We start from the raw sequence: 22407 nt of genomic DNA, 5'->3' as shown, positions 1-22407 counted from the left end.
TGGGGAAGAAGACGGGGCCATTTTCTGTTCAATAAAGCTTCTGCAACGAATCCTGTTTGTCTGAGTCTTCTTCGGCTGCTGGCGGCGAAGTTGCACTCGGCAGAGGGACAGCGCAGGAGGGGAAGACCCTCTATGAGATGGATTGATTCGGTGACTGCGGTAATCGGGATGGGTGTGTCAGAGGCGGTGCGGTTGGCGCTCGATAGAGCAGGGTTTAGGGCTGTTGTGCATAGGGTCGCTATGAGCCAGAAACGACTCGACGGCACATAACAACAACAACAACATGATATTAATTTACATATTCTGTTGGATCACATTTCTTGGGAATGGGAACAAATATGAATCTCTTCCAGTCAGAAGGCATATAGTAGACAAAATAAGAATAGAGAGTGATTCTGGAGGGACTACCAAAGAGAAAACAGCAGCCTGAAAGCAATCTTAATCAACTCTTAGCCATTTTTAATACCAAAACCTAACTGTAGTGTCTTCGACCCAAGTTAAACCCCTATCTTGGGCCTTGGACAGATGGTTTAGGTTTGACTCCACCAAACTTCAGTTGCTAATAGTCATCCTTTTTCTCCTGTCCTCATCCTGGTCTTCTTTGCTTCTATTAAGTGTACCACTCAAATGGTCATGGAACCCTATGGCCTGTCCTCAGAGTTATTGCTCTAAAATGAATTTCTGCCAAAGCAAGACAAGAGGTTAGGATCCAGCAGCATGTTCTTAGGAGAAAGATGAGAAGTTTCCATCCATACACTTCACTGCCTCTGAAAACCTGCTGAGGGTCACCTATGAGGTGGTTCTGACATGAAAGCTTATAATAACAACAACACCACTGTGGACAATAATTTTGGCCTTCGTGATGATGTCATGAAATCAAGGAATGCTTTGGGCTACCTGAAACTGAGAAACAAGAAAGCATCGTCACGCAGACACTTTAAAGAAAACAAGGCTTTGTCAACATCTTGAATTAAAGCTTCTACCTTCTAAGTGTAGGGAGCTCTGGTGGCCTAGTGATAAGAAAATATGCTGCAATCCTAAAGGCACGGGGTCTGAATCTGGCAGCTGCTCCACTTGAAGGCACACAACAACAAAAATCTTCCAAGAATAGGGAGCTCTGGTGGCTTAGTGGTAAGGAATTGTGTTAGCAATCAAAACATATGCAGTTCAAATACACTAACTGCTCAGCTCAAAAAAGCTCCCCCCGGCCTCCTATGCCTCTGAAAACCCACCGGAAGGTGAGCTATGAGTCAGTTCTGACTTGATGGTAGGTACTTGACACAACCACCTTCCAAAAAAGAAAGAATTCATTTTTGCTATTTTTAGCAAAATGTGGTGTTTTGTTAGGACATCTATAGAAAACAAATCCACTAAACATTTGATGTACTTTGAAGAAAGTCCATTTTTAGCTGGAAAAGACAAAGTCAATGTGCATATAGAATAAAAGAACTGAGGAGAGAAAGAGCGTGAGAAAGCCCTGATAACATATAAACCAGGATTTAGCGACCTTGGGAGCAAATTTAACTCTTACTCTTTCTTCATTCTGGTCACACGAGTCAGTCAGTTTCTCTTTTTGCCTAAGAAAGCTTGATAAAGTTTGATCATATTGTTCACAACCAAGGGTCTTGAGTTGAAGTTATAGGAAATATGTTCCCAGTCAGCACACTAGCAAACTGAAAATGATTTAAAAATATTAGCAAGACAATAACATCTAGAAAAGGTTACCCTAGAGAAGTCTAATACTGTCTAGCTTGTCTACCTGTTGTGGGTCAGACTCAACAAAGTACGTAGTGATGGTCTCCATGGGTACGATGCCATAGAGCCAGCCGATGCCCGAGATGACAATATGCAGGATGTGCTCCCGGCTGTGCACATAGTGATAGGCAGTGCTAAAGGCACTGGCAACACCCTGCACAGAGAGATGATAAGAAGTTGCTTTTCTCTTAAAAAATAATAGCATAACTAGGAATATATATATAAATGGAATTCTTTTTCTTTTGTTGTAAAAATATAAAAAACACAACATATGCCAGCTGAATATTTTTTGTGTTTGTACAGTTCAGTGTGACCAATCACTTCCATCATGTCGTGCAATCATCACTATTATCTGGCAAAATCCCAGATATAGAAACTCGCTGTTCCCACACAGTGACTTCCCCTTTTCTTCCTTGTTTCCACTCTTGATCATCACCATTCACCTCTGGTCTCCACAAATTTTTCTACTGTAGGTATTTCTTATTAGTAAGACTATATACTATCTTGTCCTTTTGTGACTGACTTGTGGCATTCAGCATAGCATTTTCAGGTCCATCCATGTTGTATTATTATCAGGAGTTAATTTCTTACGGTAAAGTAATAATATTCCATTGTTTGTATATACATTACATTTTCTTATCTATTCATGTGATGATGGACATTTGGCTTTTTCCATCTTTTGGTTATTGGTAAAAATACTGACATGAAAATTGATGTCCACTTTCCTCAAGAATTAGGAAGAAAAAATAAAAAAAATAAAGACTGATTGAGAGACGGGGAGCAAGTGATAAGCTCACAGAAAGTTCATGATTTGCTACTATACCCACAATTCACTGCCTCCATAATGACTCTCAATCTTCTGCCTTTACAATTTTTATTCATTAAAAAAATTTAAAATGTCTATAGAAATGTCCCAATTATTTCATAACTTTTAAAGGCTTGATAATTTTGTGGACTAATTTGAAATTTGGGTACCCAAGAAACATTTAGGTTTTTTTCCTTAATTCTTTGTCTTAAAAATTATAGTACTGAAATCAGGTACTATGGGGATATATATCATATTTAGTCACATTTGTAGAAATCACACAATATTTGTAGGTGCTACTATCCAAAAAGGATGTCCCTTCTAAAAGTACGTCATTCTTTTTTATCTTAATTGTCTAACAGTTAACTGACTTTCTGTTCTGCAGCATAAAGTACTTTCCCCATGGCTGATATTGTTGTTGCTGTGTACCATTGAATCAGAACCAACTCATAGCTGACCCTCCAGCAGGTTTTCAGAGGCAGTAAATTGCAAGGGAGGCAACTGCCTATCTTTCTCCCGTGGAGTAGCTGGTAATGGTTACTTATGGTGGACAGTGTTTGGTGGAGCTCCCAGATGAAAACAAGCTTGGAAGCAGGAGTGGCATCCACTTCCGTAATAGCTTGCTTCCAGAAACCCTATGAACCTGGAGAAAGGATGAAGTCATGCAAGTGCTGAGGACTTTTGTTTATAGGGTTGCTATGACTCATCTATGACTCAACAACACTTAACAACAAAAACAGCAACAACAACAACATTGGTAGTGCTCTTACTTACTGGACAATGTTAACAATTTTTCTAGAGAAACATGCAACTGAGGCTTAGAATCCTCCTCTCTTAGAGTAATGGAGGATCTCTCCCAAGATATACATACATACATACAGGGCATAGGAACAAGTAGGATGGCACTGTCTATATAGATAAATTTCCTCTTACTTGGTTTCAGATTAAAAATTTTTTAAAAGTATGGAAGGAAAACTTTCTTAAGTATTGCTCTTGGAAAATTTTTCTATGACTTACTTGGTAGAATTGTATCTCATGAGGTAAGAAGACATTTATTTCCTGAGGATCTCTCAGAGTGTCAACAGCTATGACCCCAAAGATCCTCATAGATGCATCCTGAAGAGGCAGAGCCAGGAATGACCCATTATACTTTTGCTTATGGCGGGAATGGTTCCACAAGTGGATGTTATCATGATGCTGAACTTGGGGGACATGGATTGGCTTCCCCTCATCCACTACTGTGAAGCTGAGGAACAGGAATTTCAGGACAGGGGAAATACAGAATGGGAGGCTTTAGATTAAATTATGCCGAAAACTAGGTCAATCTTTAATTCACAATTATTAACATTACATATTAGAGAAATTATCTCGGATAAAACTACCGATTTAGAGACTCAGGAGAAGGACTTAGCAACCAAGCTCAGATCTTAACAGAGAAGACATAATTTACATAGTGTTGTAGTGTATCGTCGAGTCAGAACTAACCTGTAGCTGACTCTGCAGCGAGTTTTCAGAAACAGTAAATTGGTTGAGAGGAGGCTGTCCATCTGGAGCTGCAGGCAGATTAGAACAGCATACCTTTGGGCTGGCAGTGCAATTTCTTACTCCTAAACCACCAGAGTTTGGAAGTTGGAGTGATATCCTCTTCCTAAACCATATGCCTCAGGAAGCACTATGAACTTTGATAAATGTCGATTAGTTGTAATAGGGGCTTCAGGCCTTTTGTTCATAGGGTCGCTATGAATTTTGCTCCACTTGAAGGCACTCAACAACAACAACAACAAGAAGCCACCAGACCTGCCTTGTTTACATAGTAGGCAGACATAATTGAACAGATATTTGAAACAGAGTCCCTAAATGGCAAAACCATTACCTAAGAAAAAAACTCTAGAAATAATCAAAGTAAATAATCTGGAATTGTAGAGGCCTCCTACTCTAAGAAACACTGGTGGCTCGAGCCATTATCTCTTGAGCAGATAATTTATGATTTCAATGTTAGTTTACTTCAGAAAGGCAATTATTACTTAGTGGGGAGCAAACTGGCTTTCTAAGAAAGCTCTTACCTAACTCCTTTCATGTCCCTGTAGAGCACTCTGTTTAGCACACAGGGTGCATCGTCTATGGTACAAGCCACGTTCCTCAACAGAACTTTCCCTCTGTCCGGCAGTAGTTCATTTTCTTCTAAGAGAGAAATGTGAGCACTGATCCTCTTATTCCCATGGGCTTCAGCATCCTATGGCAAAATGTTTCTGATCATGTATTTGCTATTAGCCAAAGAACTCCGCCCTTGATAATGTCTCTCTTCCACTAACCATTTTGTTCATCTGGTTCTAGTAACTTCATTTTCCTGAATCAATGACACCAATGTTATCATTCATGGACAGTTAAGTAAAAGGCTGATGTCACGAATGTCCTCACACATTCTGAATGAAATGGATTTGCTCCATGCTTATTAGACAGGTTTTGGGGAAATTATCATTATGCTTGGGAAAGTAGGGGGTCAGTGAAAAAGAAGAAGACCTTCAATGAAATGGATTGACTTAGTGACTTTAACAACAGGTGTAAGCATGGCAAAGAATTAAGGATGGCGCAGGACCGATTAGGGTTTTGTTGTGCTGTATACATGGTTGCAACAAGTTGGAGCCAACTCCATGGCACCTAAGAATAACAAATATAAAATCCATCTAATTCTAGTGACTTAAATTTTAAAATTTACATCATTTGAATCAATATCTGAACTGCCTTTAAAAGTATTTCTTTTAGTGAGCTTGGGCAAGAAGGTATTTTTCTTCACCATATATTTGAATGTGAATATGCAAAAAGATTATTTTAAGAAGCTATGAAATCTAATCTATTTAATATCAGGATAAAGTTTCTTGAGATTTCCAGATTGCAGACTTTATGGAACTACTTCTTAAATAACTGGAAATTCTCTGCAACCAAAATATCGTTGTGTTGCTGTTGTTGCTGTGTATTGTCAAGTTGGAACCAGCAGGTTTTCAGAGGCAGTTAATTGCACAGGAGGAAACTGCCCATCCTTCTTCCGTGGAGCAGCTGGTGGATTTGAACTGTGCACCTCTGGTTTTTGCAGGGCAACTTCTTGCCACTAGGCCACCAGAGATATTATAATGTTAATGCACATACTGAGTATGTCCATAAATTGGGGATATAAGAGACCCTTTCCTTGATATTTGTCTCCTGTTTTTAGATGTTTTTTAGGTTTGCTTTTCAAGTTTTCATGTCTTATATATTCTGCCTTTACTCTTCTTGTTCCATATAAAAGGCTTATGGAGTTTTAAACAAAATATATTAAGATTTCTGAATCAAGTTGGATCAACACTTCTTTTTCTGGACACGCCATTCCTAAACACATCAGAAATGTATTCGTTTGAGAGATGATTCAACAAGCAAGTTAGATTATTAAGCTGAAAAAATGACACAGACTCACTGAATCACTGGAATCTATTTTATGTATAGAATACAGTCATTCTAATTTTGGCTGAAAGGCGCAGTAACCTGGGTGTCTCTGAGGGAGTAACAAGACTGTGGGAGTTGGTCAAACAAAGCCATGTACTTCATGTGACAAGATTCAATGATAGTCTCGGTTTCCTTCTATGCAACATTATGAAATACGGTGTGATGTTGGATTCTACTTTGAAATGGCTTTAGATGTAAACAGTTATTTTTCTGACTCTGCAAATACCAGGCAAGATGAATAGAGTTTTAACTGCTTCTACATCTCTTTAGAAATGTTTTCTTAAAAAAAAAAAGAAAAAGAAATGTTTTCTTCTAGTAAAGTCTGTATCCAGGTTTTATTTAACTCTTGTTGTTAGGTGCCGTTGAGATGACCATGAATTAGAACAGCAGACCGGAACCCTTGTCTATCTTGCACCATTCTCACCATCCCTGCTATCCTTAGCCTATTGCTCCAGTCATTGTGTCAATCTATCTTGTTGAGAGTCTTCCTCTCTTCGACTTATCCCCCACACTTCCAAGCATGATGTCCCTCTCCAGACACTGGCCTCTCCTAGCAACATGCCCAAAGTATGTGAGACGGTGTTTCCTTATCCTTTCCTCTAAGGAATACCCTGTCTATGCCCTCTCTTAGACATATTTGTTCTTTTAGCACTCTATGGGATAAAATTCAGTATTCTTCTCTAAAACCACAACTCAAAGGTATTGATTTTTCTTCTGTCATCCTTAGTCAATGTCCAGCTTTCAGATGCATAAGAAGCAACTAAAATGACCATGGCTTAAATCAGGTGCACCTTAGTCCTCAGACTGACATCGCTGCTCTTCAGTACCTTGAAGAGGTTCCTGACTGCAGACTCCCTCAATGTAATGCATTTTTTATTTCTTGACTGCTGTAGTCAAGGGCATTGACTGTGGAGCCTAACAAGATGAAATCACTGAACCACTTCAGTCTTGTCTCCATCTATCATGATGTCGCCTACTGGCCTGGTGGTGAGGACTTTTGTTTTCTTGATGTTGAGATGTAATTTGACTTTGAGCACAGATGAAATTAGAAGTCCTAAAACATAGTTCTATTTTTTTTCTCTCCCTCTCCTCTTTCTTGGGTTTTCAGAACCAAAATTGTAATATATTGGAATGAAGGGAATATTTAGCAATTCTAAAGGGAAAAAAAATAGATGCATTATATCTTTTTAAGTCTCACTGCACTGTGTCTCACATACTTAGGGCATGTAATCAGAAGAGCCTAAAGAACATCAGGGTGGGTAGAGGATCAGAGGAACAGGGGAAGACCCTCAGTGAGATGGATCAGGATAGTAGCTACTGCAATCGGCTGAAGCACAGAAGACGTTATGAACATGGAGCGAGATGGGGCAATGTTTTGTTAAGTTGGAACCAATTTGACTGCACCTCTTCAAGTACTGAAAATATTATGTGCTTTGAGGAAAAATTTCCTTTCAGAGAGCATTTTAGAAATCCTACCTGATTGAGGGCCTTGAAGGTTTCTGTGTAGACGGGCTCCACAGACACCCCACTGGTCTCTGCAGCACGTTGGATTTGCTGCAGCCACTTTCGCCTGACAGAGTTTCTCAGATTCTCAACATGGCTCTGCTCCAGCGAGTTCATCAGGAACTCCACAACACTTTCCAGAACCTCGTCTTCATCGCCTCTCAGTTCAGATACAATCAATTCTATATATTTCTGAAACTGTTTTGAAGATAATTTCACTTCATGACCAGGCTGTGGCTTTGGAAATTGGATGTGTAGTTTAGCTAAAAGACATAAACACAAAACCAAGAACTAAGAAAAAGTTCATTTATATATGGAGCTACTATTATTCTTCCTTTGCAGTGAACAGCAGCTCCTGACAACTGCTCCTGTGGAAAAACAGGTATGATACCAAAGCATCTTTGATCCCAAAGGAACATTTGACAGTGATGCCCCATGCTGAACTCAAGATGACTCCTCCTTGGAGGCAAGGATGGCGAAGCTTCATCTCACACACATTGGTATGTTGTTAGGAGAGGCTATCCCTTGTAAAAGCATATCATGTGGCGAGCTCTGGTGGCCTAGTGGCAAGGTGTACTGCAATCCCAGAGGTGTATGGTTCAAAGCCACCAGATTCTCTGCTGGAGAAGGATCTCTCCTGTACCAGTCAGATCTGATTTGACGGTACACACACACACACACACACACACACACACATAAAATTTTTTTACAAAAGCACATCATGCTGGGCGAAAGCGAGGGAGATCCTCAGTGAGATGGATTCAGTACAGTGGCTGTGACCATGGGCTCATGTGTTCGGGGATGATAAGGATGGAGCAGGACGGGACAGGGTTCAGATCTGTTGTTCACAGGGTTACATTGCTATCTGCAACTTGATGGCACACGATAACAACAATAACTGACCCATGTGAAATTCCAAGGTCAACTTTATCTCTTAAATACTGTTTTTGCTTTCCATATCCATTATGTCACTATATCTTGTTATTCTTTAGCAGTGAATCTTGTGGCCTTCCTCTCCAATTCTGACCCCATTCTGATTCCATCACCTCAAACCAGCTTTAAGCACCTTAAAATTGGATTGTTGTTGTTGTTATGTGCCATTGAGACATCTGCGACCCATAACAACCCTATGTACAGCAGCTCTAAATCCTGCTCTGTCCTGAGCCAGGCTCACTAATTCTGACACACTTAACCCCATTGCCCCTTTCACTATATCAATCCATCTCATCTGAGGTCTTCCTCTCCTGCTCCATCCCTCCACCCTTCTGAACATGATGTCCTTCTCCAAAGACGGGTCCCTCCTGGCCGCATGTCCAAAATATGTGAGGTAGAGCTTCAAAATCCAAACCTCCAAGGAGAAACTTGGTTTCACTCTCTCCAAGACAGACTGATTTGTTTTCTTGGCAGTTCATGTTACATTCAAGACTCTTCTCCAGCACCACAATTCAAAGGCATTGATTTTTCTTCTGTCATCCTTAGTTATTTTCCATCTCTCTGAAGCATAATACTCAATATATGTAAAATGAAATTAAAGCACTGTGAAGTAAAGATTTAAAGCCCTGGTGTGTCCACTTGCCATACAGCGGTAACTTGTGGTTGCTGTGAGGTTGAACACTGTGACACTGATGTGTCAGATGCGTTAATGGTTGGTTACCCAATGCGGACAGTGTTTGGTGGAGCTCCCTGATTAAAACAAGCTTGGAAGCAGCAGTGGCATCCATTTCTGTAATAGCTTGCCTCCGGAAACCCTATGAACCTGGAGCGAGGATGAAAGACCCCAAGCATTGAGGACTCTCCTTCATAGGGTCACTATGAGTCGCCTGCGACTCGACAGCATTTAACAACAACAACAACAACAACAAAGTAATTTAGTCTTTGTCTTTGGTTCCTGAGAGAGAGAGAGTTCTAAACTTTTGGAATTTCCTCAGTAATTGAAGTGTCTTTGCTAACTTAGGTTCTTTAGAACAGATTTAACAGGTTATGTCGGTGAACTAGCTGGCCAGGCCAGAAAAATCCACTTGATGACATCACCTTATGATTATATGGCAAAAATCTTCAATAACAGCTCAAGGGACCTCTTTGTTGGTGAAAGACACTGATCCTTTTGGGGATAGGAGTGAAGGTGGGTTATGCATCCTTTTGGGGTCACGCCCAGACCTCGACTTATGCATCTCTTCATCTGTATCTATTTTCCTATATAATAAAAGTGTCACAATAATTATGCCACTTTCTATGAGTCCTGTGTTCTGTGAGTCTTTCTAGAATCTTATCAAGCCCAAAGGTTAGTGGGAGCCAGCAGCTCAGAAGTAAGGGAGCCTGGAGGATTCCTGAACTTGGGGCTGGGATCTTGAAGGGATAATGAGGAAATTTCAAACTTTTAGCCAACAAGTAAGTAACATAATTACATTGAGGTACACAGAATTTTCAGTTATTTTAATAAGAAAGGGTTACATATGATCTGCAGTCAGGAATCCCAAGAAATCCTTTTCTTACATGACACAGATTGGATTGCATTGCCAAACTATACGAAGTTCTCTGCTAAGAACTCCTTGTGACCATTTCCCCTCTTGTGCATATCATACTTCCTGAAGATAAAATGTGCAGGTGGGCAGTGTGGAAAACTTAGGACTCCTCTGGAATAAACTCTCGGTGGCCAAATTTGGGACAATTTGAGCAGAAACAATGATGATGATAATAACTACAGGTCATTGAATAAAATAGGAAACTGAGTCCATACTGATAACAAAGAAATGAAAAGTTTTACATGGGGGGGGGCGCTCTGGTGGCCTTGTGGCAAAGAAGCTGCACTGTAATCCCTAAATTGTGCAGTTCTAATCCACCAGATGCTCAGCTGGAGAAGGAGGGGCAATCTTCCCCTGTACCAGTCGCATCCAATTCGTTGGTACACAAGGAAAAAAAAACCCAAAAACCAAATCCACCCACAACTATTTTAAAAAAAAGTTTCACATGGAAGCAAACATTCCTATGGCTTCAAAGGCTGGTGGGTGTCAATTGAGTTGACTCTAACTCATAGCCACCATATGTACAACCAATAGAAACCCTCTCAGATCTCCTACCAACCTCACAATCTTGGCTGTACTTAAGCCCATTGTTCCAGTCACAGCATCTATCCATTTTGTTGATTGTCTCCCTCTCCTCTAGCCCTCCACCTTCCAAGCATGATGCCTCTTGCGAAGGTCTAGACCTTCTTGATCACATGTCCAATGTACAGGAGACAAAGTTTCACAATCACTGCTTCAAAGAACAGTCAAGATGCACCTCTTCCAAAAAAAGAACTGTTCACTCTTCTGGTGGTTCATGGTATAGTCAAGATTCTTCAACACCACCAAGATTCAAAGGCATTAATTCCTCTTCAGTCCTTATTCATTCAACTTTTCCAACTTTTGAGTGTTTTTGGTTTCAAAGTATATCCCTCAAAATACCTATTGATAACAAGAGGGGATAGAGTAACTTTAAAGTGGAAGGACCTGACAGATACCTTAACCAGGTAGTCAAAGTTAACAACCCCATGGAACTTCTGATAGGTTCAATGAGAAAACGGCATCACTTCTATTTTACTATCTATCAAAGATGCATAACCTGAATTTAATCATGAGGAAACAAACGAACAGAAATTAAGGCTATACTACCAAAGCCCCCCTAGCCCATTATACTAAAAAAGATCACTTAATAAAGACTGCCATGAAAATCAAAGGAGATAGGAATTCCTTGGAGATTCTGCATTGCAGAATGAAACAACAGTGGTCATTTCACATTAGCTATCTGTCCACTTTTCATTTCTTTTAAAAAGCATTTTGTAGTTTTCCACAGAAACTTTTTTAAATGTGTCCCTTGTAGTTCAAGATTTCCAGAATTTCATCATCTAACGCATTAACAAAACGTTATTCTTTTAGGAGAGTTAGATGTCCTACTCAAATGTTGTTGTGCTCCATCGAGTCAGAACTGACTCATAACTGATTCTCCAGGGTGTTTTCAGAGGCTCAAAATTGCCTGTCCACCTCTTGCCCATGGAACAGCTGGAGTATGCGAAATGCATGATTTTGGCTTGGCAGCGCAACTCATTATCAATAACCTGCCAGAGCTCTTGCCTTCTTTAATAGAAATGCCAACCAAACCTTGCCACTTATTTAAAAAAAAAATAGAGTTTAGTTAACAAGTTAATAGCTATTCTATAGAAAGTTGTGGAGGAAGAGAGATCTGCTTCATTACATTTTACATTGTAAAGTAGGTCACATGTTCTATAGCTTCTTATTTGTGGTATTTCTGATAAAAATTGGGTTGTATTAGAAATAAAAAGCAGGAGGAGGAGGAGGAGGTCTAAATTTCTCCTTCATACAGAAAACTGCTATTTTCAGTCTATCAGTAAATGTTATATAAGTTTGTAAACATGTGACTTCATGGTATTTAATCTCTGCTTCTTTACTCTTGGATATAGAAAGAGATGATAAAAAGGATAGAGCAAAAATAGTATAAATACTCCCCCCCCCCCAGTACAGAGCTGTTTGCAGATTTGCTGATCAGCTGTTATCTAACAGTTGGATTTAGATACTTTTTCCCCTTTGAAAGAGCCTAATCTGCTTTCCTTATTCTGCACTGCCATCAGCTCAGCAGTCATCTCTTCAGGCCAGGTGGCTACCAGTATGTGTTCAGAGGATCATTTTGTATAAGCCTGCCCTTGGAGAGAATCATTTGTTCTTCCTGCTTGCAGACATTTTCCTCTGGCAGCAGATTTTGCCTCATCATTGCTACCCTCATTCATATTTGTTCAACTTAACCCTTTCTATTTTTAAGCTTTCTGCTTATCCCTGCTGCTAGATCTTAATCACATACATTGGAACTTCTTTGTAACATAATCGTCAAGTTCTTTAAAATCCCAGAGTTCATCATTCCTACCTCCTTCACTTTAGTGTTCACAGGGTTTTCAAAGAAAACAAATAGACATGTTTTGGAGACAATGCAGCTGGAGCGCTCTTTGGAGGCAAGAATGATGAGGCTTCAAAAAAAAATGTAAATGGCAAAAAAAAAAGAATGATGAGGCTTCATTTCACATACTTTGGACATATCGCTAGGAGGTGTTACTCCTTGGAGAAAGACGTGATGTTGGGAAGGGTAGAGGGTCAGTGAAGGAGAAGACCCTCAGCAAAGTGGATTGACTAACTGCTGCAATGGGCTCTTGTGTGTCAGGAAATGTGAGGATGGCGCAGGACAGGACTAGGTTCAGATCTTTTGTTCATAGGGTCGCTATGAGTCGTACTCAACTTGATGACACCTAACAACAACAAAAACAACCTCCTTCACCTTTACAAACAGGACACCTGAGTCTGTGTAAGTAGCCCAAGGTCATGTGACCATTTTGTGAGGTAGACCTACTATTAGAACCCACTTTTGTTGACCATTGTCTAGTGTTCTTCTTTCTGTGGAACATGCGTTATGATATTTGCCTCTCCTGTAAGTAGAAAGTATCTCATTATGCCTTTCGGAATTTCATTAAATAAATGCTCTTTAGATGTAATCTAAGGTAAGCAATGCTGCTGTTGTTTCTTTGAGTTGACGTTAACTCCCAGGGACTTTGTTGTTGCTGCTGTTGTTGTTGTGTACCATCAAGTCAGAACCGACCCATAACCGACCCTCCAGCAGGTTTTCAGAGAAGATTACCCATTCTTCTCCTGAGGAGCAGCTGGTGGATTCGAGTCGCTGCGTTTGGGATGGCAGTGCAGCTTCCTGCCACGAGGCAACCAGAGCTCCCCTTAGGAAGTTAGCTGATGGACAACAAAACTAAGCACGGCCTGATCCTGCACCATCCTCACATTTCAAAGTAAACCTCTACTTTACCACACATGATGCTTTTTCCCAGGGATTGGTCCCCTCTTAATAGTATGTCAAACGTGTGTGAGACAAAACCTCACTGCCCTCATTTCTTTCCTTCCTTCCTTCCTTCCTTCTTTCCTTCCTTCCTTCCTCCCTTCCCTCTCTCTCTCTTTCTTTCTCTCTTTCTTCCTCCCTTCCTCCCTTCCTTTCCTTCTTTCCCCTTCCTTCCTTCCTGCCTCCCTGCCTCCCTGCCTTCCTTCCTTCCCCTCATTTCTAAGGAACATTTTAGTTGCACTTTTTCCAGAATAGTATTCAGTATGTTTTGCCAACTTCACAATTCAAAGGCATAGTTCTTCTTCCATCTTTCTTTCTTGTCTAGCTTTTCTACACATATGGTGGCGGTGGTGGTTGTTATCATCAAGTCCTCTCTGACTCAAAATAATGCTATGAACCGCAGATTGAAATCTTGCACCATCCTTACAATCTCCACCATGCTCAAGTCCACCATTGCAGCCACTGTGTGGATCCAACTCATTTGAGGGTGGGTCATCTCGTTCTTTTCCTTCACTTACCCTCCAATTTTCTAAGCAAGATGTCTTTTTCCAAGGACTGAAACAAAGCTCAACGTATGTAAGATTAAGAAGTACCCTATTTTCATTTCCTCTAAGACAGGTTTGTTTGTCCATTAAATATTAAGGTATATTAAATATCCTTAATCAAAACTCAAAGACTTCTTTCTTCTTAGTCTTTTTTTTTTAATTGAGAAAGTTCCAGACTGCCTTCCATCACAGATTTACCATTCCACATTCCCACTAATGGTGAATGAGAGTTCTCCAATCTCTCCACATCCTCACCAGCATCTGTTGTTTGCTGTCCTGTTGAACTTCCCTATTGTTGCTGGAGTGAGATACCTCATTGTTGTTTTAATTTGCACCTTTATCTTTAAACTGACACCCTTGCTCCTGAGCACTTTGAAGAATTCATTGACAGCAGATTTGCTTCATATAGCATGTTTCTTAATTTCTTTGCTGCTGTTAACATGGATATGGACTATGGATCCAAGAAAAAGGAAGTGATTGACAACTTCAATCTTTTCTTCATCTACCATGATGTTTCCTTTTGGTGCAGTAACAATTTTTTTGTTTTCTTGATATTGAGATATAATCCATACTGAAGGCTGCAATCTATGATCTTCTTAAGTAGGTGCTTCAATTGTTCTTTATTTTCTGCAAGCAAGGTTATGTCATCTGTATACACATATGTTGTTGTTGTTATGTGCCGCCGAGTCGTTTGCGACTCATAGCGACCCTATGTACAACAGCCCTAAACCCTGCTCTATCCTGTGCCAATCGCATTGCCTCTGACACTCCCATTCCGATTACCCCAGTCACTAAATCAATCCACCTCATAGAGGGTCTTCCCTACCTGCGCTGTCCCTCTACTCTACCCAGCATGATGTCACTCTCTAAAGACCTGTCTCTCCTTACAACATGTCCAAAGTATGTATATGTATGTGCTATGTACATACACACATGAGGTGACTGAAAATTCCATGGTTTGGGTCGAACACATCTTAATCCTCCAAATGCCATCCTTGCTCTTTAGAACTTTAAGAGAAAAGCATTGTAGAATAACATTAATCTTGTAGATGGCACAGCTAATGAAGAATACAACAATTGATAGAATTGGATACATGTGAAAATCAACCAATATAAAGAATTTTGAAAGGGTTGCAGTAACTCTGACAATTCTTTCTCTTCTGCTTTAAACATTTTAAGGACCAGAGACCCAATATGCTAAAACTGTCAGACAAATCCTTAAATTCAATGAAGAGCAAAGTTATTTTATTGGAATCTAATAAAATTAATCTGGAGACGGAGATTTAAAAGGGAGGTATTGACTAAAAGAGAAATTTATAACATAGGAAAAAAGTAATCATGGAGAATAAGGAGTTAAACTCGTAAATTCAGGAGAAACTTGCAATTCAGTCAGACATGCGAGGTGACTCAGACCTTGTAAATGAAAGCAGAGAGATAAAATAAGAACAACTAGGCAAAATTGTAGCGTTGTTTGGATTCTTTTCCTTTTAAGAGGAAGGGTAGCTGAGGACACAGAAGGAATTTAACTATGCAGAGTGAAAGTCTTCAACAAAGAACCCTACAATATATTGTACTCTGGGTTACTCTGCCTATGGTTCTTACCATAATGAAGTTATAAAAAGGAAAGGATGGACAAATGGCAAACCAGAAACGAGAGGTGGGGCACCTGTGTGCTGGTTATTTCCACTGTAGATGAAGGTCTAGGAAGAAGTTTGGGAGTGAGTTACAGAAGCAAAGACACATTGGTGATAGAGTAGTCATTAAAAGAGTCATTGAAATAGCCTCTTATTACTAAAAATGTTATTAAAATATTTGTTTTAAGTGTTATTAGAAGAGTCTCCCATTGTCTGTAGCATTTTTATCCACAGCACTGTCACCATTCTGCATATTTTGACACTGACACTTTTCTGAGCTTACCACAAGACTTCAACAGAAGTTTTTCGACAACAACCAAATCGCTCCTTCAATGAAGGGTGAGTTAAAATGTCAAGGAAATGCAGTTGACCAGCATGCCATTAGGAATAACAAGCTCACACATGCTAAAGCAACGGGTATTATGTTATGACTGAACAGGAACATGAATGTCAGGCCACTGAACAATCACAGTGACATGCTGTCAATTAATGGATTCTCAAGAAATTTTTAATATAAGAAAATATCTTAAAACTGAGCTACAATAATTTATGTTTCATGCTCAAGTGAACTTCTGGTTATACTACCACTTCTTGCTGACTGTAATCAAATTAGTGTAAGAAACCAATGATGTTGTTGCACATCCCCATTGTCTCGCCTATTAGAATTTTCAGACACTGCAGTTAAAAAGTATCTCTGTTCTCTGCTGCTAGTATTTATCTACCTCCACTATCCACTCAGAGCTTGTTGCTGTTGTTAGGCACAGTTAAGTCAGTTCCAACTCAGAGCCTCCCACCCTGTGGACAATAGAATGTAACACTTCCTGTTCCTGTGCCCTCCTCACAATCACGACTCTGCTCAAATTCATTGTTTGCAGTCATTTTGTTGGGAATATTCCTCTTTCTCTACTTTATTGAGCATGACGTCCTTGTGTTCAAAGTACATGAGATGGTTTCATCATGCTCACTTGTAAGGAATTTTCTAACTTCTTCCAAAACAGAATGTTCATTCCTCTAACAGCCAAAGATAAATTTAACATTCTTTCCCAGAACCATCATTCAAAATAATCTATTCTTATTTGGTCTTCCATATTCATTGTCCTGCTTTCCCATGGATATGAGGCAATTTAAAATGCTATGGCTTGGTTCAGGTGTGCTTTTTTTTTTTTTTTGTTTATAAAAACATGTTTATTTAATCGAACTTGTTACTTATAATTAGCCCTCTTCAAAACCAATTCTTTTTGTTTGTTTTATTTTATACTAGTTGAGCTACAAAGTTCATATATATTGTTTTTCCCATGAAATCTTCCCCCTTTACCCTCAAAGTGATCTTTGCTTTTTAATACTTTAAAGAGGTTCTTAGCAGAAAATATTCCCAGCACAAAGGTTGCTTGTATTCATGACTCCTGCTCCTTTGAGCATTTATTGTGGGTCTAAGGAAAAGGAAGTATTTTACAACTTCAGTATTTTTTCCCATTTACTCATGATGTTGTTTATCAGTTCAGTTGTGAGGACTTTTGTTTCTTTAATGTTGAGGTATAAGCAATACTGATGGCTGTGTATAATCTTTGATTGTTATCTGGAAGTACTTCAAAAAAGCTTTTGACTTTGAGTAAGCAAAGCTGTGACACTTGCATATCACAGGTTGTTAGCTGCTCTCCCTCCAGGCCTCAAGCTATGCTTCCTTCATGTAGTCCAGCTTCTCAGATTACTTGCTCAACACACAGACTGAAAAAGTACGGTGGAAGGATATAACTATGGCACACAGTTTTCCGGATTTTAAACCATGAAGTGTCCTGTTGTTCTGTTTGAATGATGAATTTTTAATCTATATACAGACTCTGCATGAGCACGATTAAAGTGTTTTTAAATTCTACTTTTTGCAATGCTACCCATTCATTGTTATGATCCATACATACACTTTTGCACACCCAGTAAAATAGAGGTAAACAGTTTTCTGGTGTTCTCTACTTTCAGCCAAGACTGATCTGACATCAATAATGAAATCCTCTTCCGAATTTGCTCAACTTTATACTGGTCCCCTTTTGAGGTACTGCCACAACTGTTTTTAATTATCATTATTCAATTTTTACTGGAGTATGATAACAATAATGTTGTTTGATAATACAAAATTTTTTTGAAGGACTAATACTCCAAACTCAACTCCAAACTCAATCTCATTGCTGTTGAGTTGGTTCCTACACACAGTGACCTTCAGCAAGTTTCCAAGACTGCTTATCTTTCTGCTGTGGAATCACTGGTGGATTTGAACCAGTGGAGATGGTTGGCTTTGGGGTTACCAGCACAACTCACTATGGATCACGACCTCAGAGCTCCTCCTTGTTGGAGGGTTAAGATGTCTATAGTAAGGGGTAAAACTAAGAACCAACAGGTTGTTGTTGTTGTTGTTAAGTGCCGTCGAGTCGCAGGCGACTCATAGCGACCCTATGAAACAACAGGTAGGAATGAGAATTATAGGATTGTTGTTATGTGCCGTCAAGTCACCAGTAACTCATAGTGACCCAATGCACAATAGCTCTGAATCCTGCCCTATCCTGAGCCAGTCTCACTGTCTCTAACATACCTACTACCCCCATTACCCTAGATACTGTGTCAATCCATTTCATCTGGGGTCTTCCCCTCCTGTGTTGTCCCTTGACCTTTTCAAGCATGATGTCCTTCTCCAAGGACCGGTCCTTCTTGGCCACATGAAGAGTCTGGATTAATTTTAAGTTTGGTGAGAAAAAAAATGATGTGGACATCAGTATCTTAATATTATGCTGAATTACTGTTACAAGACAAATAAGAGCCTTTTCATTACTGGCTGAAAGAAGGAGTTTCAAGGGAGAAATTACATACTTCTCCTCAAAATAAGAAGACAAACTAGCTAAATGAAGCGAAGTCTATGCAAAGACTGGCCTGCACAAATGCCTTTATCAGTGCCTGCTGTTTGAAGATAATAAGACTAGTGTTGTATGTAATAAACCTACTTTGGGAGAAGCCTTGAGGAACAGTTTAGGAAGATTTTGTGGATAAAGAGGAGTTTTAATGAAAAAACATTTAACTAACCAACTTCCATGTAATTAATGCAGCCTCAAGCCACCAGGATACAGTGCTCCCCCAGCCGCCGCAACACCCTTAATCTTCTGCTCAGCTCTTCTGCTGAAGAATTTGGCCTTCACAATGACTGGTTACTTTGGGAGATTTTCATTCCCCAGAATTTTGTAATAACCTTATAGAACCACATCAATTATGTGAGCAGCTCCAGTCTCGTTTTTTTTGCAGCATTTACCCTTGTCTACTCACTGACCAGGGTCCATAACTTGTCAAGGTTGACAGTTGGGCAGAAGCTCTGAATCCTGTTTAGGTGGTAATGGCTCATACCAACCTTTCGAAAATCACCTGGATGGCTAACAATCTTAAAAGTCAATCTGATTCATGTTGCTAACCTGGTGACTGTGCCTCAAAACCCACAGCCAATGAATAAGGTCAGCAGTTACTCTTCGAAAGCTCTAGCACACCAAGGCAACAACCAATACCCAAGTGTGACTCTAGCCTTGAAGAGGTAGTGGTTTTGAAATAAACATGATTATGTCTGTGTATTTAGGATTTCTTGCGATTATTGTCTTTCCTACTGAATAAATAGATATTTGTGTGCATCAGTTTGGATCAGCTTGTTCTCTGAGTGGAAGGAAAGAAGAGGACCGGGAAACGGTACGTTCTTTAATCTGGTCATTCCCAGAAACAGATTTGTGTGTTAGCAATTGCTAATAGTATTTAGCTTTGATTTTTCTCCTGTCCCTTGCTACCGCCTAGTATGTGAGAATAGGCAAATATAGGAAGTTAAATAGGGAGTTAAAGGAAGTTGTGGAAAATATGAGATGATGTTGTCTTTAGGTGTTTATTTAATAAACAGAGAACTGGTACAAAAGTCTCATAATTCCTTCTTCTTAATTGATCCTGGACAAGTTATCACAGAACTTGTAACCTTCTATTAAATTTATTTTATTTAGTTCATAGATTATCCTATCATTTAAAGAAGTATCAGATCAAAATTTATATGTCCAGTGTTTTCTCAGTAGTGCAGTTTTGGCATTTTGGCTTTATTGATTCCCTATTGCACAAGATCCTTGTGTACTGCAAGATATTTGGCATCTTTAACATCCCACCTCTAAATACTTTTGGGTTGCCCTTCTAAAAAAACCCTAAAAAATAAAACTCCTGTATATTTAAAAACACTCCACGGGGATATGATATGTAACCTAGAGGGGGAAATACTAGCATAGTGATTGGTTTTTTCTCAGATGCTGAACATCCATTGTTGTTGTTGTTAGATGTGACCTGTAGCAACAGACCAGAACCTTGCCTATCCTGGGACGTCCATAGTTGAGGGAAAAGTCTGGTAACAAGATGGAGTAGCACCACTCATTTTCTGTTGAAGGTACAATGACAACTTTGAAATCTATCTCATGGATGACCAAGTGTCAATGGTAAAATCGCAGAGACACAAATGGGTTTTTTTAGCTGCTAAACTGGACTACTGTTTGTCTTGAAGCACAGTTTCACTAACTTTAAAGACTCAAGCATGAATGAACTGATTATCATTACATCCAAGTGTAAATGAACCAACTATCATTGGTCATTTATATGGGGAGAAAAAGGAATTTGGAAATTATTACTATTAATCATAGTTCTTTTTGTAATTTCCTCTATTTGTTAACTTAATAGGAAGTATTTCAGCCACATTAGAGAAATATCTTCATGTTATCATGAAGGTGAACAATCAAGGAGAAATTTTGCTTTGCAAATCTCAGAGAAAACATTCATCCAGGATTCTCTTTCTAAACTTTTTTTAAAGCTTATAAGCATTAAAGATGCTTTTTTATGATATGCTAATAACAACAACAACAAAACCAACAAAGCATATTTTTTATTTTAGGAAAAGAGAATTCAAATAGGCCAGACAAAGGGTTTGTTATTTGGACCCTTGAAAATCCTTTATTACATTCAGCTGTCACCTAAGCAGAGATGGATCCTTCTGTGTGCATCCATAGCACAACAACCAGTGTGGGTTTTTTTTGTTTGTTTTTATTTTATTTTATTATTTTTGTGTGCATGTACCGTCAAATCAGATCTGACTGGTACAGGAGGAGATTGTTCCTCCTTCCCCGGCAGAGCATCTGGTGGATTTGAACCGTGCACCTCTGGGATTGTAGTTGCAGCTTCTTGCCACTAGGCCACCAGAGCTCCCCTAACAACCAGTGTTTTAACTCTGCTTTGTGTGTTCCTGATAGAAGTCCTTGGGACAGTTAAAATGAGAGTGTTAGCACAGTGTAAATAACAAGAGTCTCCTATTTTACCTTTTTTCATAGATTCCTTTTCCATTCCTCCCTTGTACGTAAACAAGAGTTCATCAATTGTATTCAGATCCAGGAAGCCTGAGGCATCACTGTCCCACTTCTGGAAGAGGGCTTCTAAGAGAAGGCCCCATCGAACTCGTAAAGTATTTTGTTTAACCTAGGAAACAAACAGGATAACAAAGCACAGAAGACATAATTTTCTCTATGGTAGCAGGCATCTGATATCTACACACACACACATACACAACACATGAAGTTCAGTCTCTTTAATAAAACCAGCTTTACTTTACTAAGGCCATGATAACATTAATAGAAAAATGCCTTTGAATTGTGGTGCTGGAGAAGAGTCTTGAACACACCATGGACTGCCAAGAAAACAAATTGGTCTGTCTTGGAGAGGGTGAAACTAACTTTCTCCTTGGAGGCTAGGATTTTGAAGCTCTGTCTCACATATTTTGGGCACATGGCCAGGAGAGACTAGTCCTTGGAGAAAGACATCATGCTTGGAAATGTGGAGGGACAGCACAGAAGAGGAAGGCTGACCCCAGATGAGATGGATTGATACAGTGTCTGGGGCAATAGGGGTTGGTGTGTCAGAATTAGTGAGACTGGCTCAGGACAGGGCAAGGTTCAGAACTGCTGTACATAGGGTCGCTGTGGGTTGCAGACAACTTGACGGCACACAACAACAATTTTAACTTCCAGAATGCCATTTTTCTATTTCACTTCACAACCAAATAATAAGCATTCTCTTTATTGGACTAAATGACACTGACTTAGGAAAAGACTTTTATTGCCTTGAGAATCTTTAATTCCTTTTCACTGTACTTCTTGATCATTCAGGAATGTGACAAATACACTACATGCTCTGCCTGGCTTCTTAGTGGCGGATGTTTTGTAGTGACGGGAGATGAATGGCTGTCCTAAGCAATGAACAATGACTGTGCTAAATATATTTGAACAAATTCATTGTAGTAGAGTTAGAATTGACTCATAGCTGACCCTCCAGAGGCTGTAAGTCACATGGGAGGAGATTGCCCAGTTTTCTCCCTCAGAGCAGCCGGAGGATTTGAACCACTTGCCTTTGGGTTAGTGGCACAATTCCTATTCAGTAGGCCACCAAAGCACTCTCTGTTTCTCTTTTACATGTAATGTGCTGTTGCTGTGTACTCTTGAGTCAGAACCGACTCATAACTGGTCTTCCAGTGAGTCTTCAGAGACATTTAATTACACAAGGGGGAGATTGCCCATCCTTCTCCTGCAGAGAAGGTGGTAGATTAGAACCATATGCATTCGTGATTACAGTGCAGCTTCTTGCCATTAGGCCGCCACTGTTCCCTATATAATGTGATATATAAAATATATATTATATATAGTATATATTGGTCTTTAGTTCCATCAAGTCGAGCACGACTCATAGTGACCCTACCAACAAAAGGCCTGAAGTT

At 39.6% G+C, this 22407-nt stretch overlaps 1 protein-coding gene across 1 annotated transcript in view; it reads right to left on the bottom strand.

Annotated features, from left to right (window-relative positions):
- The window catches only part of EFCAB5 (EF-hand calcium binding domain 5), a 114698-nt gene that overhangs the window by 24008 nt on the left and 68283 nt on the right, over positions 1–22407 (bottom strand). The window contains exons 11-15 of the mRNA XM_006891079.1: positions 20960–21116; positions 7514–7803; positions 4624–4793; positions 3578–3806; positions 1760–1909 (exon numbers count right to left, since the gene is read on the bottom strand). Of these exons, the coding sequence (XP_006891141.1) occupies positions 1760–1909; positions 3578–3806; positions 4624–4793; positions 7514–7803; positions 20960–21116 (996 nt within the window). The remainder of the gene's footprint in view (positions 1–1759; positions 1910–3577; positions 3807–4623; positions 4794–7513; positions 7804–20959; positions 21117–22407) is intronic.

The sequence above is a fragment of the Elephantulus edwardii genome, unplaced genomic scaffold (assembly GCF_000299155.1).
Source record: "Elephantulus edwardii isolate Elephantulus edwardi_28Jun2011 unplaced genomic scaffold, EleEdw1.0 scaffold00094, whole genome shotgun sequence".
In the NCBI taxonomy this organism is placed as follows: Eukaryota; Metazoa; Chordata; class Mammalia; order Macroscelidea; family Macroscelididae; genus Elephantulus; species Elephantulus edwardii.
This window is presented reverse-complemented; position numbering and strand designations above follow the sequence as displayed.